The sequence below is a fragment of the Heptranchias perlo genome, chromosome 15 (genome assembly GCF_035084215.1).
Source record: "Heptranchias perlo isolate sHepPer1 chromosome 15, sHepPer1.hap1, whole genome shotgun sequence".
NCBI classification, from domain to species: Eukaryota; Metazoa; Chordata; class Chondrichthyes; order Hexanchiformes; family Hexanchidae; genus Heptranchias; species Heptranchias perlo.
Genome location: NC_090339.1, coordinates 7,554,960 through 7,571,537, shown reverse-complemented (window position 1 = coordinate 7,571,537; position 16,578 = coordinate 7,554,960). Strand labels below are relative to the sequence as shown.

The 16,578-nt window shown below is 43.4% G+C and overlaps 1 protein-coding gene across 2 annotated transcripts in view; it reads right to left on the bottom strand.

Moving 5' to 3' along the window:
* Nucleotides 1-3,630: 3,630 nt before the first annotated feature.
* The window catches only part of LOC137332851 (sodium- and chloride-dependent neutral and basic amino acid transporter B(0+)-like), a 117,747-nt gene continuing 104,799 nt past the window's right edge, over nt 3,631-16,578 (bottom strand). The window contains exon 16 of one of the 2 annotated variants that reach the window (XM_067996806.1): nt 3,631-4,363. In XM_067996806.1, coding sequence (XP_067852907.1) covers nt 4,226-4,363 — 138 coding nt within the window. In that variant the 3' untranslated portion in view covers nt 3,631-4,225. Of the gene's footprint in view, nt 4,364-5,579; nt 5,827-16,578 lie in introns of those variants that run through there. The other variant, XM_067996805.1, reaches the window with a different exon arrangement.

Here is a 16,578-nt window from a genome sequence, read left to right as displayed (position 1 = left end):
CTCAGGTAAAGATAATTCCGGTCTACTGGGGGGAATTGAAAAATCTTAATGAGAAAATAAACCAAAAGATGGAGGGTGCAGCAAAACCAGAGTACGAATGGAGGTACCGGCTCCCAACACACCTCGGCAATAACCTCCAGCGTTCCCAACGCAAATATTAGGCTGACCAGGCTATGAGAGTCCGGAGATGCTGCTGAGCAAAAGGATTCCCAGAACTTAAACATGAAAGAAGTCGCAGTGACAAAACATGTAGATTCACTAGTTGATGTATGTTACCTCCATCGGATTGAACCTGATGCTATCGAACCCCGTGATAACCATTATTGTAAGAAGGATGATCAAGATCCCACGGATCCCTCTTCCAGGGAAATAAAGGAAGATTCAGATAGCAAGAGGCCTGCTCAGATAGGAAGTGCTGCTCAGCTAAATCACCCTCAGGGCTTAAAAATAAGAGAAGTCTTAGAAGGAGATATTGATGAGAAACCAATTGATGCATATTGCATTCACACAATTGATCAGCATTTTTTTTCAAATTCAGACATAAAAGAGAATGATCATGCAGATCCAATGATGAAAGACCATCTCCACATCTCGAGAACCTATACACCAGAGCTTAGATGTATTGATGGGCACAGTATTCACAGCATCCTTTTGTGGTACAAAATGTGGAATAATGCCAGACTAATTATGGTCAAGAAAACATCGGACTGGTTACACTACGAGTAGTTAACCATGTTTTAAATTAAATCCTCTGATGGCTCAAATAGCTAATGCTGTAGGGTTAGGAATGATGTGGAGTGAGGAACGGACTCCAAAAGAACAAGTCTTATCTTTGGCCCAGGTTTTAGACCAGAGACCAAATTAATGATAACCAGTTTGAAAAGGATCTGGATCCATCCTTGTGTTGAGGTTTATCAGCCTAACTATTAATCCATACTGAAGTTTTGCAAGATTTCACCAATATGGTTCTAATTACCGATTAGAAGAGACTCGACTATTCCACATTGAATCAGTATAGCTAGGCCAATTGTGCTACTTATTTGTAGTCGAATATATTCATTATTTTATATGTACTTTAAGGCCATCCTGTATTGTAACAGTAGGTGACGCATATGCCAGATGTTATTGTTCTAAGGTACACTCCTTGTCTGAGCTCCTCCAATTCTTGCTTCTTGCGCATCCCTTGGTGGCCATGCCTTCAGCAGCCTAGGCCCTTAGCTCCGGAATTCCCTCCCTAAACCTTTCCGCCTCTCTACCTCTCCCTCCTTCTTTAAGACGCTCCTTAAAACCTATCTCTTTGACCAAGGTCATCTGTCCTAATACCTCCTTATGTAGCTCAGTGTCAAATTTTGTTTGATAACGATCCTATGAGGTGCCTTGGGACGTTCTACTGAATTAAAGGCACTATATAAATTCAAGTTGTTGTTGTTGTTGATAATATGATGGCTCTTCTTTCCCAAGGAGGGGGGAGTTGTAGGACAGTGCCCGTAAATCGCCCAAAGAGTACCTTTAAGATACGATGGGGTAATGCCCTGTAAACCACCTAAATTGGAGTTTTAGCTTGAAAGCTGACCACACAAAATGGAGTTCAGCTGTTGAACTGAATGCTAGGAAGAGGCTTTCAGCTAACACAAGCTCTCAGCTAGTTCAAGCCATGGAAAAGCCACAAACTAATTAAAACCATAAAATCCTCTGTTAATTGTATCAAGAAGATGTGTTAATACTACAGACCTTCCTTACTAGTATGAGAAATCATTGTCCCTAATTCACACCATTTAGAATAATACCGAATGGAACATAAAGATGTTACATCCCCTCATTTGTGTAAGAAAAATTCTCGAGAAATGCAAGTTTGATAGAGAAAACGCCAGAAAAGTGCAGACACAAAATCTGTCATGCTGAGGGAAATGTCATGCCCCAGTGACTCAATGACATTCATCAGGTTTGATTGACAGAAATGGGGTGAGACTTTCTGGCACATGTATCACTCTGGTTGGTTAATTGAATGTAGGGAGACCTCCTTTTGAAATCAAGATAAAAAATTAAAGGGTTCTGGACCACTCAGACAATCAGTAGTAGCAAGTAGCAGACAATCTGTCGTAATCTTTTTCTGGAAGTACTTCTGTGGTAGAGGGAGCAATCTGTCTCATTGTCTTAGTAGAAATAGCAGTCTCTCTCTCCTTTAGTTTACTTAGCTTCTCTTTCTTCTGCAAGAACCGTCAGCTAGAAGACATAGAAACATATCTTCACAGGAACAGTGTATTAAGGACAGGGCATGAAATACCAAGTTAGTTTGTGAGGCTGTACTAGTCAGTTATAGGCAGAGAAGGGTGTATAATGTATAGCTGAAGTTATGCAGGAAATTCAGTGAATCACTATAAATCAGCACTCATGGTGCTGGGTATTAATTATAGCATTGATCAGAGTATGATTTTATTAATTTTGAAAGTGTTTGATGTCAGAGGAAGATGAGACTGAAGCCAGTTGAGATATTGTCGCTTGGGAGTAAGATGAGTTCAGCTGGAAATGAAGATACAGGTGGAACGGATATACCTGCTGCTAAAAGGGTTGGCACTGCCCCAGGAAGTGTTTTCAGACTGCCCCAGGTACTGTGTTGACATTACTCCAAGTACTGTGCCGACTCTTTAGATTTGTGGTTGGGATCAGATCAGCCATGATCTTATTGAATGGCGGAGCAGGCTCGAGGGGCCGATTGGCCTACTCCTGCTCCAATTTCTTATGTTCTTATGAAACTGTGTTGACACAACCCCAGTACTGTGTCGAGACTGCCCCAGGTACTGTGTTGAGACTGCTTGAGGTACTGTGTTGAGACTGCCCCAGGGACTGTGCTGAGACTGCCCCAAGTACTGTGTTGAGACTGGCCCAGGGACTGTGCTGAAACTGCCCCAAGTACTGTGTTGAGACTGGCCCAGGTACTCCATTGAGATAGCCCCAGGTACTGTGTTGAGCCTGCTCTAGATACTGTGTTGAGCCTGCCCCAGGTATTGTGTTGAGACTGCCCCAAGTACTGTGTTGAGACTGCCCCAAGTACTGTGTTGAGACTGCCCCAGGTACTGTGTTGAGCCTGCCCCAGGTACTGTGTTGAGACTGCCCCAGGTATTGTGATGAGCCTGTCCTAGGTACTGTGTTGAGCCTGCCCCAGGTACTGTGTTGAGACTGCCCCAGGTACTGTGTTGAGGCTGCCCCAGGTACTGTGTTGAGACTGCCCCAGGTACTGTGTTGAGCCTGCCCCAGATCTTTTCAGTTGTATCCATTGTAGTTGGGATTGGGTGGGTTCTCTGCCGTTATGAAGATATTTTTGGGGATAGGAAATTTGCAGGTGCCAGAATTAGCACCAGTTGATAACTGACAGTTACCATTAAATGGTGGACACTATGAAAATTGTCCAGTTAATATTTTCAATTATAAGTTCCACAGTTCAACACTGCTGCTCTTGAGGTCAGTTTGAGCTTGGTCTAAATCTGATTAAAGCACACTAAATCTATTATGTATAGCACAGTGTTAATACAGATTATAAAAATATCTGCTGCATGAGAATGAAGAATTTTTGTAGCAGTTGTACAACTGCCACCTGAAAAGTAAAGAGTGGAAAGTAATTACTCAACAAGAATTGATCAGATAAGATTTAATGATCTGTCTGTTTTTAAAACTCAGTTCCTGGGCAGGATTCAGCCCAGCAGACAAGTCATGACTGACCTGTGTCAGCAGACACTCCACCCATCACCATTACACATGGACAGTCAGTATTTTGTGGCCTGGTCTGTGTCAGATTTTGGTGACAAAAATCAGTGTGGATCAGGTCCCACTGTGTCATTCCAACCCACATCCTGTGGCTAATGGGAGGGAGCCCAGCCACTGAATATAGTAGGTGGGAATTGTGAGACCAGGAGTTCCTGTCAACAATGTGCAGTGGCTGGAATCCCTTCTATTAAGCACCAGGACTCAGATAGGAACAGGACTGAAGGCTCATGATGCGGGAACTCTAATGCTAAATAATTCTACTCTGGCCCCACCCTGCCCCAAATTGATGCCCATGTTTGCAGTAGGCAGAGGAAACTTCAACCAAAGTCGTATCTGGGTCCAGGGGGAGCTGCTGGCTGTTCTGGAGAACTCCCACTGAAGTTACGGTGGGAATACACCAGAACGGCTGTGGATTTTCAGGACCAATGTTGACAAATTATACAAGAAATTTTCCCTTAAATGTTCACATTTCAGCAGTAGCCAGAAGTTGTATGCAGTGAGGGGCTTGTGTAGAATCAGGCCTGTTGTTGTATCTTTCCCCTCTGTGTTGTTCCAAGTATGGACCCCAATCAGGAGCTGACGTGCAAGCGGCAGAAATTTTCTGTGAAAAGAAAAGTTAAATGTTTAACCATTTCTGCTTGATTTTTACCCACCATTAACATCCAACTAGAAAAAACCCTGATCATCAGATTATGCTGCAGTTTGTTCCAACACATGGCAGCTTATATTGTACCTAAAAATATGCAACCTGTATGTTTATCACAGAGATTACACTCCCATGACTAAACTCTAATTTATCAGGCAGTATACTCGCAGTGAGATACACTAAAAGAAAATGTATTGCATCTAAATAATCACTGTTGAAAATACTTTACTGCAGCTATTGTCAAATCAATTTAAGGAGAGTTATTTGACCAATAATATATTCTCTCTTGATAATAATGCTACAACATCTAAATCATAACTATTTGAAAGAGGATACATGACTGATTATAATTAGCTTTTATATATGCCCAGATCTCTCATTCTGGAGGCACATAGGGGGCTAAATTGGGCCGCGTAACGCCCGTTGCGCTACACAGACTCCTGAAGACCAAAAATGGCTTCCAAGGTGTGCATGCATACTTCCAAAGTGACGAGCGCAGGACGACATATTGGTAACGGCATTTCCGCACGCACACTTAACGAACGCTGGCAGCATGTAGAGTAGGGAGCTTATGCGGTAGATCAGTGGGACGAGGGGATATAGCTTAAAAATTAGAGCCAGGACTTTCAGGAGTGAAGTTAGGAAACGTTTCTACACGCAAAGGGTGGTAGAAGTTTGGAACTCTTCTGCAAATGGCACTTGATGCTAGCTCAATTATTAATTTTAAATCTGAGATTGATAGATATTTGTTAACCAAAGGTATTAAGGGATATGGGGCTAAGGCGGGTACATGGAGTTAGGTCACAGATCAACCATGATCTCACTGAATGGCGGAAGAGGCTCGAGGGGCTAAATGGCCTACTCCTGTTCCTATGTTCCTATATTAAAGTTTCAATACTCTACAGGGAGTGGGCTGGCTAGCTGACAGGCAACAGCAAGGGCACTGGTGGAGTAGCAGTGGTGGTACAGGAATGCTGTCATCCTGAGAGAGGACAGCAGGTTCATGTTCCATGGAGCCACTGCAACCTACTGCCTCCTGTTATGCGCCACCTTCTCCTGCAAGGAAGCGGGAAGTGTGTCGGTGAGAGTCCTGCAAGATGTTTGGGTGAAATGAATATGCCACATGACAGTTGAACTCACATACCTTGACTACTCGTGTCAAATCATTGCACTTATTCTTGCACTGCATCCATATTCGTGAAGCAATGCTCCTGGCATTGACCTCATCCCATACTGCCTCAGGCGCATATGTCTGGAGGGCCTCTTGTCCCCCTCCCCCTCTGCGGATATAGGCTGTCCCTCCTTCTGTCTGCCTCTTGCACCAAGGCCTGTAGCGCATCATCAGGGAGAATCTTGGTGCACGGTCTGTCGCAGGCCCGGTACAAACTCAGATCGGCAGATTGGCGGGGTCTGGCGTACTGATTGGAGGATGTAGGATGTAGATGTGAGCAATCTTTATTTAATGTTTTGAAGGAACTCAACAGTTTGTAAACACAAGGGCTGAACCTGCATCTGTGTTTTACGTGTGCGATTTCCAATCTCCGTTCAGACTCCGTTCAGAATCATTTCTTATATTTTCAAAATATAAGAGTCCCGCAAACTTTAAGCAGCCAAGTTGTTACTCATTAAAAATTCCAGAGTTCCCATCATCACCATGCTTCACCGTATTGCAGCACAGATTCACTTCACCATTGACTTCCACCACTTCCTGCAGCCACAGTGCACTTCCCCTTTAAGAGGTGCTGGCGGCTTTTCAGTGTTGCTAGCCACTCACGCTATCAAGGCCCCCTGCTGGTGAGCAGCCGCTCAACAGTGCAGGTAGGGCTGGCTGCACACAGCAATCATATAAAACATTTGGTTCAGGTTAATCGCGTACTGCAATCCCCAAGCACATTTTCGGGGGTTAACCAATTTAACCCCCATTATGCACTAACCACATGGACTGCAGCAGCTCAAGAGGCCCACCACCAACTTTTCAAAGGCAACTAGGGATGGGCAATAAAATGTCATGCTTTTCAACGATGCCCACATCCCTAGAATTATTTTTTTTTTAAATTCTGACTGCTCTGAGCCATATTCACGTGCCTTTTATCAGCAAAGTCCAGTCGCAAACACTTTGTGCGTTGGACAAGAACAACTCTCGTTTCTTCCCTTCTGCTTTCTTCATCCTCCCAGCGTGCTAACCTCGTGATATGTATAAATTTAAATGAGCTCCCACATGAAGGGGCGAGTGGAAAAAACAAAGCCCCAAAACTGGACCAGAAATTATGCTGCAATAAAACGAGGTGTTAAGCCGTTCCAAATGGGTCTCTCCCCAATCTGTGAAATACAAAATGGTGTTACACTATTTTACAATATTATAACACTGCTAACCGTGAGTGAATTCGAGTCCAGATATCTACCGCCAATTGGTGAGTCTTGTGCACCATCTTATTGTGTATTCTCAGCATTAGAAATGGTAACTGAGAAAAATTAAATACTAAAAGGAATATATATATACGAACAATGACGGACAGGAAAAGATCCTCTAGTACATCCAGCCTGTCTCACACAATTGTGATACCATGTGCATCATAATATATACACTCCCCACCCAAAACTATGTGATCTCCTGGGAGAGGTGAGAAAACAGATTAAAAACCCAGGCCAATTTGGAGGAAGAGAATCTGGGAAATTCCTCTCCGATCCCCTTTAGGTGATCAAAACTACTCCAGGAGATCACTTTGGCCCTGATAATTCTATGCAGTACCCACCTTTTGTAAGAAGTGAACTCCTCCCCTGCTAGAAACAGGTTCAGCTCTCACTTGAAGGAATTCAAAGAATCGGTGTTCACCGCACGAGCCAGCAGCCTGTTCCAAAGGTCCACTATTCTCTGGGAAAAGAATCACCTCCTGACATCTAACCTAAATCTGGCCGTATACAATTTAAAATTATGACCTCTGGTCCTCCCTAACCTATTTAATTGGAACAAACTGCCAACTCAAACACAATCTATTCCCTTCATCATCTTATAAACCTCGATCAGATCACTCCTAAGTCTACGCTTCTCTAAAGTGTAGAGTCCCAGCTCTTTTAGCCTATCTTGATAATTAAGATGCTTCAAACTGGGAATTAATCTAAAGGCCCTCCTCTGCACCCTTTCCAAAGCCTCAACATCACCCACCATGTGAGGAGAACAAGACTGGACACAGTATTTTAAATGAAGTGTGACCAAGGTCATGTACAATGGCAAAATAGTATGCTTTGTCTTATAGTCAATCGTCCTATAACTGCACCCAACATCCTATTCGCTCTAGCTATCGCTTCACGGCATTGCTCACTAATCTTTAGAGATCTATACACTAGAACATCCAGATAGCTTTCTTTCTCTACCTGCTTTTCCCTGAAGGATGTATGTATACCCTGCCCACCTGCATAACACTGCAGTTTTCCAAGTTAAACATTATTTACCAATAACAAGCCCAATCCCCCAACAAATCAAGATCCCCCTGAAGCAGTCAAGCATCGTCTACAGTCCTAACACTCGCACAGATATTAGTATCATCTGCAAACTTGCAGATCGTGCCCCCCACACCTACATCTAGATCATTAATAAAAATAGTGAAGAGCAACGGTCTTAACACTGATCCCTGCGGAACACCACTGGTGACCAGTCTCCAAACAGATCCAAATCCATCTATAACTATATGATACTCATTCACAGATTTCACAGAATAATGGACTGACTTGTGAAACTCAATTCCTAATGCATCAGTAAATATCCCTGAATAAATGTGATGAAAAATTGAATTTGACTTTTCAGTCACTGTAAATTAGTGACTCTATGGCCTCAAAACCCTTATTAAACAGTGAGTCCACTGATTCACTGTGAGCAACAACATTGGAGATCTACCAGTTAAATATATAAAATTAAAAATCCTAAATTAAAACTTTAAAAGTACTGTTAAAATTATCTAACCCCAGGGGCAAATCAATCAGGAAAACACAAGGCACTGGACCTGAGAGGGAAAGTTCAGATTGGCTTCCCAGGCCACCTGGTGGCCAAATTGTGCAATTACAAACCGTGGTAACTTACAAAGACAAATCCCACTATAAGAACATAAGAAATAGGAGCTGGAGTAGGCCATACGTCACCTCAAGCCTGCTCCACCATTCAATAAGATCATGGCTGATCTTCTACCTCAACTCCACTTTCCTGCCCTATCCCCATATCCCTTAGTGTCCAAAAATCTACAAATCTCAGTCTTGAATATACTCAACGACTCAGCAACCACAGCCCTCTGGGGTAGAGAATTCCAAAGATTCACAACTCTCTGAGTAAAGACATTTTTCCTCATCTTGGTTCTAAATGGCCGCCCCCTTATCTTGAGACTATTATCCCTATTTCTAGATTCTCAAGCCAGGGGAAACAGCCTCTCCGCATCTACCCTGTCAAGCCCTCTAAGAATTTTATATGTTTCAATGAGATCAGCTCTCATTCTTCTAAACTCCAGAGAATATAGGCCCATTCTACTCAATCTCTCCTCATAGGACAACCCCCTTATCCCAGGAAGCAATCTAGTGAACCTTCGTTGCACTTCCTCTAAGGCAAGTATATCCTTTCTTGGGTAAGGAGACTAAAACTGCACACAGTACTCCAGGTGTGGTCTCATCAGAGCCCTATATAATTGCAGCAAGACCTCCTTACTCTTGTACTCCAACCCCCTTGCAATAAAGTCTAACATACCATTTGCCTTCTTAATTGATTGCTGTATCTGCATGTTAACTTTCTGTTATTCATGTACAAGGATACCCAAATCCCTCTGATTACCAACATTTCTTAGTCTCTCACCTTTTAAAAAATATTCTGCTTTTCTGTTCTTCCTACCAAAGTAGATAATTTCACATTTCCACACATTATACTCCATCTGCCACCTTCTCGCCCACTCACTTAACCTGTCTATATCCCTTTGCAGCCTCGTTGCATCCTCCTCACAGCTTGCTTTCCCACCTAGCTTTGGATCATCGGCAAACTTGGATACATTACACTCGGTCCCCTCATCTAAGTCATTGATATATATTGTAAACAGTGGAGGCCCAAGCACTGATCATTGCGGCACCCCACTACTAACAGCTTGCAACCCAAAAATGACCCGTTTATTCCTATTCTCTATTTTCTGTCCATTAACCAATCCTCAATCCACGCTAATATATTACCCCCTAATCTTATGTAACAACCTCTTGTGTGGCATCTTATCAAATGTCTGTTGAAAATCCAAATATACTACATCCACTGGTTCCCCCTTATCTACCCTGCTAGTTACACCCTCAAATAACTCTAATAGATTTGTCAAACATGATTTCCCTTTCATAAAACCGTGATGACTCTGCCTAATCATATTATGATTTTCTCAGTATCCCATTACTATATCCTTAATGCTAGATTCTAGCATTTTCCCTACTACTGAAGTCAGGCTAACTGGCCTATAGTTCCCTGTTTTCTCTCTCCCTCCTTTCTTGAATAGCAAAGTTACATTTGCTACCTCCCAATCCACAGGGACTGTTCTAGAATCTAGGGAATTCTGGAAGATCAAAACCAATGCATCCACTACCTCTGCAGCCACCTCTAATAAAACCCTAGGATGTAGGCCATCAGGCCCAGGGGATTTGTTGGATTTTAGTCCCATTAATTTCTCCAGTACTTTTTCTTTACTAATATTAATTACTTTAAGTTCCCCACTCTCATTAGACCCTCGGTTCCCCACTATTTCTAGTATGTTTTTTGTGTCTTCTGCTGTGAAGACAGACACAAAATATTTGTTTAACATCTCTTCCATTTCCATATTCCCCATTATAATTTCTCCTGCCTCTACCTCTAAGGGACCCAGATTTACTTTTGCTAGTCTCTTCCTTTTTACATACTTGTGAAAAGCTCTTCTAATATGTTTTTACATTTCTTGCTAGTTTACTCTCATGTTCAATTTTCTCCCTCTTTATCAATTTTTTGGTCATCCTTTGCTGATTTGTAAAACTCACCCAATCCTCAGGCTTACCACTCTTTTTGGCAGCATTGTAAGCCGCTTCTTTTAATCTAACACTATCCTTAACCTCTCTAGTCAGCCACAGTTAGATCGCTTTTGCCGTGGAGTTTTTATTCCTCAAGGGAATGTATATTCGTTGCGAATTATTAATTTTTTCTTTAAATGTTTGCCATTGCTTATCTACCCTCATATTTTTTAATCTAATTTCCCAATCTACCTTAGCCAACTCGCCCCTCATTACTCTGCCCTAGAGGATCCTTAACTATGAGATTATTAATTAATCTTGTCTCATTACACAATACTAGATCTAAATAGCCTATTCCCTAGTTGGTTTCTTGACATATTGTTCTAGAAAACTGTCTCAAATGCATTCCGTGAACTCATCCTCCAAACTACTTTTGCCAATTTGGTTTGTCCAGTCTATATGAAGATTTAAGTCTCCCACGATTATTGCATTACCCTTGTTACATTCTCTTCTAATTTCCTAATTTATACTCTATCCAACAATATAACTACTGTTAGGGGGCCTATAAACTACTCCCATCAATGTTTTTTGCTGCTTATTATTTCTTAGCTCCACCCATACTGATTCTACATCCTGAATTTCTGAGCTCGGATCCTTTCTCATTACTGCCATTATCTCATCCTTAATTATCAGGGCTATCACTCCCCCCCCCACCCCCACTCCTTTTCCATTTTGCATATCTTTTCTGAAAGTCAAGTACCCTGGAGTTCCCAACATTGGCCACCTTGCAATCACGTCTCAGTAATGGTTACTAGATCAAACCCATTTGTCTCTATATGTGCCATTAATTCATCTATCTTGTTACAAATGCTTCGTGCATTTAGATATAGTGCCTTTAATTTTAACTTTTTACTATTTTTCCCTAATGTGACCTTAGTCACTAATGCTGTATTACCTTTGTTAAAGTCTCTGTCCCTTCCTGACACACTCTGCTTGTTTTTACCTAAATCGCTACTCTGCTCCACAGCCTTGACTTTTCGCTTCAGACTTATACATTTACCCTTTCCTGAACCCATCCTATTATAATTTAAGTTATAATACATTTCAATATGGACACAGGAATTTATAATGGAAAAAGCTGACATAAGTTTGATAAAAACATGAAAACAGGAAGTCAACTTCTGCAGGCAGGAAGTGCACACAGTGGTAAGGTTTTTAATATAGTGATAGACTAATGCACTATTAATAAATTAGTTTATAGAAGTGCCTGAAACAGGACCCTCTATCAACCAAATATATCACCATCAAGGAAATGTACAATGATGATTAGATTAAGTTTTGAAGTGAGGCGATTCACCAACTCAGTGCGAACACAGGTATAAAGACCTGATCCTAACAATGAGGCTGCAGTTATACTGGGGGCTGATTTTAACCCTACCCGCCCAGTGGAAACCAGGTGGGTGGGCAGTCACTTACCCATTCGTGACTTGACTCTTTCCTGATGTTGCCAATTTTAACCTGCAGGGTTCTGCATGCAGATGAGAAGCCCGCCTAAAGCAGTTGGGGGCCTTGTAAATTTATGCAAATCAGGGTCCTATTATGTCACTGGGACCCCGATTGATTTTAACCGGGGTCTGAGTGAGGAAACCACCACGGCTTTCCTCCCAGGCTGAAGCAAGTCTGCATCTGGTATCAGACCGAAGAGGTCCTCCAAGGAAAGTGAAAGAGCTTCCGTTGTGTGGTCAGGAGGAGCAGGAGTGGTCCTCCAGGCCCCACCAGGAAGGTAGTGACCTCCCCTGCCCAGGATTCCCCTGTTCCCTTCTACAAGACCCTCCCGAAATCCCCGTCCCCATGACTCACCTGCTTGCCAGAGAGCGTTCCTTTGGTGCCGGCCTCCGGCTGCTCGAGCTTCCTCTCCTTACTGCCTGCCAGCTCCCACTTTCTCCCCTTATAAGGCATGCAGTTGACTAGTAGCATATTAGATGAGGCCTGGAAGTTAAAACGTAGGCCCGGGCCTCAAACTTAGGTCAGCGAGTGCATTTAGCACTCAATCTGCTACCACCCCCTCCTCCACCCCCCACCGCCACCCAGCTAAAACCCACTGGGGGTTGAAATCAACCCTAATATAGCCACCACTCTCAGACTGCTGTCTGTGAAGTGCAATGCACAGCTAGCAGACTGGAGTTATACTGTTGACTGCTTCAGTTCAGGTCGCACAAAGAGCAGCCGTTAAAGAACACTTGGCTCACATTACATGCTTGGCTCACATTGCAGAGCTCTGCTAATTCTTATGGTGATGAGAGTTGGTAGCAGGGTCAGGGTGATCTCCTGGACTAGTGTCGATCGCCGAACAGTGTCGCAGAGGAGTTTCCCAGATTTTTTTTTCCCAAATTGGACTGGCTTTTTAAGTGTTTTTTCCCCTTTCTGAGGAGATCACATGGTTTTGGCTGAGGAGTGGATATATTGTGATGCACAAGGTATCACAATTTTGTGGAAAAGGCTGGATGGACCAGTGGGTTTTTTCTTGTCCGTCATTGTTTGTATGTTCGTATTTTGCTTATATTTCCTCTACTCTCCATTTCTGTACGTTTAGGGAGGAGTGGACATTTCCAGCTTTATAGGGTAAGTTGTGAGGTAGCTGACAATAGGAGGATTTATGAGTTCTCGCCATCTCCTGGAGGTTTACTTGACTGTCTTCAGGGGTCAAAGAGGAATTCTCAGAGTTTTTCCCAAATTGGCCCTGCTTTTTTCCAAGGAGGATGCAGACTGTGGGAGGTGGGATCAATGATATACGTGGCTGCAACATATCTACATGGGATGGGCTTGATGGGCAGGATGGGCTTTTCCTTCCTTTTCATATTTAAGTTTATAGAGTCATAGAATCATCAAATGGTTACAGCATGGAAGGAGGCCATTCAGCCCATCGAGTCGGTGCCGGATCTCTGCAAGAGCAGTCCAGCTAGTCCCACTCCCACGTGCTATCCCCGTAGCCCTGCAAATTGTTTTCTTTCAAGTATATATCCAATTCCCTTTTGAAAGCCATGATTGAATCTGCCTCCACCATTCCCTCAGCCAGTGCATTCCAGATTATAACCACTTGCTGTGTAAAAAAGATTTTCATCATTTCGCCTTTGGTTCTTTTGCCAATCACCTTAAATCTGTGTCTTCTGGTTTTTGACCCTTCCACCAATGGGAACAGTTTCTCTCTATCTCTGTCTAGTCCCTTCATGATTTTGAACACCTCTATCAAATCTCCTCTCAACCTTCTCTGCTCTAAGGAAAACATCCCCAGCTTCTCCAGTCTATCCACGTAACTGAAGTCCTTCATACCTGGAATCATTCCAGTAAATCTCTTCTGCACCCTCTCTAAGGCCTTCACATCCTTCCTAAAGTGCAGTGCCCAGAACTGGACACAATACTCCAGTTGTGGACGAACCAGTGTTTTATAAAAGTTCATCGTAACCTCCTTGCTTTTGTACTCTATGCCTCTATTTATAAAGCCCAGGATCCCGTATGCTTTCATAACCGCTTTCTCAACCTAGTTAAACATGATTTGCCTTTAACAAATCCGTGATAGCTTTCCTTAATTAATCCACACTTGTCCAAGTGACTGTTAACTTTGTCCCGCGTTATCATTTCTAAATGTTTCCCCACTACCGAGGTTAAATTGCCTGGCCTGTAGTTGTTGGGTTTATCCTTACACCCTTTTTTGAACCAGGGTGTAACATTTGCAATTCTCCAGTCCTCTGACACCACCCGTGTATCTAACAATGCCATTATATGCCATGTAGTGATATTTCATCCCATTGGTCCCAGAGGGAAAGGACAGTGTGCAAACCCACTGGGGCACTCAGTCCTTAGGATAATGGAAATGGATAAAGTTATTGAGCTGTATTGGCTGCCCTAGGTTGTGTGAGTCTGATGACAGAGACATGGGGCATGATTTTCACTTGGAGCCGGATATCCCACACGTCCGCTGATATTCGCGGACTCATGGGGAACCTGGAAGCGAATTGAGTGCGTCACAATCTGTGATCACAACTCAACTGAAGGTAAGTATTTGTGCTTCTGGGTTTCCCACATGCTAGGCAGCCAGTTTGATGGGCTGGCTGCCTGCCGGCAGTGAAAGAAACTGCAAGTCAGAGAGGGGGGCGGGAGGGAGAGAGAGATCATCGGCACTGCAAAAAATTGGATGGGCAGGGGAGGAGGTGGGGGGACGTAGACGACATTGGGAGGTGCAGCCACCATCGGGATGTGGTGGGGGGGGTCAGCCAGCAATGACATCGGAGGGGGGTGGTCATCCAGCATCGGGGATCGGAGGGGTCAGCCTGCGACGCCATTGGTGGGGGGGGGTCAGCTATCATCGGAGTTCGGTGGGGTTCGGTCAGCCAGCATCGGAGTTCGGATGGGGGGGTCCAGCATCAGAGTGGGGGTCCACCATCGGGGCAGGATGGGGGTGGGGTCGACCGATCGCTGGGTTCCTGTCGGCCAGGTGAGCTTGTTGGACCTGGATGAAGCACTCCTGCTCCTCTAGACCAACAAGTAGTGCAATAAAGGCATTCACCTCATGGATGCAGCCCTTCCCGTCTGCTTTCACCTGACGTGAATCGGAAGCGATGGGAAACCTGAACAGGTAAGTTTAAATTCATTTAAGTTTTTCAATACACAACATCTGAAATATTTCAATGAGGTACCTTTGCCCCTTTAAGTATCGGCCCGCCAGCTTTAAGTGGGTGTGGGACTTCCTGGTGTCTGCTATGCACACACATACAAACCTGCCTGGGTTAAACTCAGAAGTGGGTGTGTTGGAGCCGGGATGCGGTCCCGTTCCAAAAAGTTATTATTTCAACTTCCCACCTGCCCTGAACCCACCCGCTCTTGGGGGTTAAAATTTCCCCCATGTACCCTGATGTTCATTGAGTGGGTTAGGATGAGATTGGAGGAATAACGTGGCATAACCCTGCAAAGGATTGCATAAGTTTCTTTGTATGAATGGATGCAGACAACTAGAGTATCACAGCTAGATAGACACATAAATAATGACGCTCGAAGGGTGTGGTGATAAAATATTGATTCTTAACTTCAAGAAATGACAGTCTGTGCCTCACGCTGAATAGTTGGATATTGTAATATTAATAATTGAAACATTAATGTTAATTTTAATTGTGCAATTTAGCCAGAAATATTTCAACTGCACAAAGTTAGCTCAGTCAGTCCACCATTGGACCTTTCCACAAGATTCCTTGTATATGGTGGAGGGTTTAAACTAATTTCGCAGGGGGATGGGCACCAGGATGTAGCATTGGAAAGGAGAAACAAAGTGCACAAAGAATTGGGAGAGACAGATAGCATTAGAGTAAGAAATAGTACGTTATTAGGTGGGATCAGATTAAGAGAGGATACAAGAAGGTCTAAGATAAGTTTACAGTGTATGTGTGTAAATGCACGAAGTGTAGTAAACAAGGTTGGTGAGCTGCAGGCGCAATTAACCACATGGGAATATGATGTTGTGGTAATAATGGAGACCTGGCTCAAAAAAAGGCAGGATTGGGTACTAAATATTCCTGGATACAAGGTGATCAGGAAAGATAGGGAAGGAAAGAAAGGTGGGGGGGTGGGGGTGGGGGTGGGTGGCAGTATTGATTAAGGAGAATATTGCAGTGCTGAAGAGATAGGATGTCCTGGAGGGATCAAGGACAGAATCTATTTGGTTAGAGGTAAGAAACAATAGAGGTGCCATTACACTACTGTGTGTATTCTATAGGCCACCAACTAGTGGAAGGATATAGAGGGGCAAATTTGCATGGAAATTACAGAGATGTCCAAGACCCATAGAGTAGTGATAATAGGGGACCTCAACTATCCTAATATAGAATGGGATAGTGATAGTATAAAGGGCAAAGAGGGGGAGGAATTTTTGAAGTGTGTTCAGGAGAACTGTCTTGATCAGTATGTTTCCGGTCCAACGAGGAAGGAGGCATTGCTGGATCTGGTTCTGGGGAATGAGGTGGGCCAAGTGGAGCAAGTGTCAGTGGGGGAACATTTAGGTAACAGCAATCTTAGTATCATAAGATTTAGATTAGCTATGGAAAATGACAAGGATCACTCTAAAGTAAAAATACTCAATTGGAGGAGGGCCAATTTCAGTGGGATGAGAAAAGATCCGGCCCAGGTAAATTGGAATC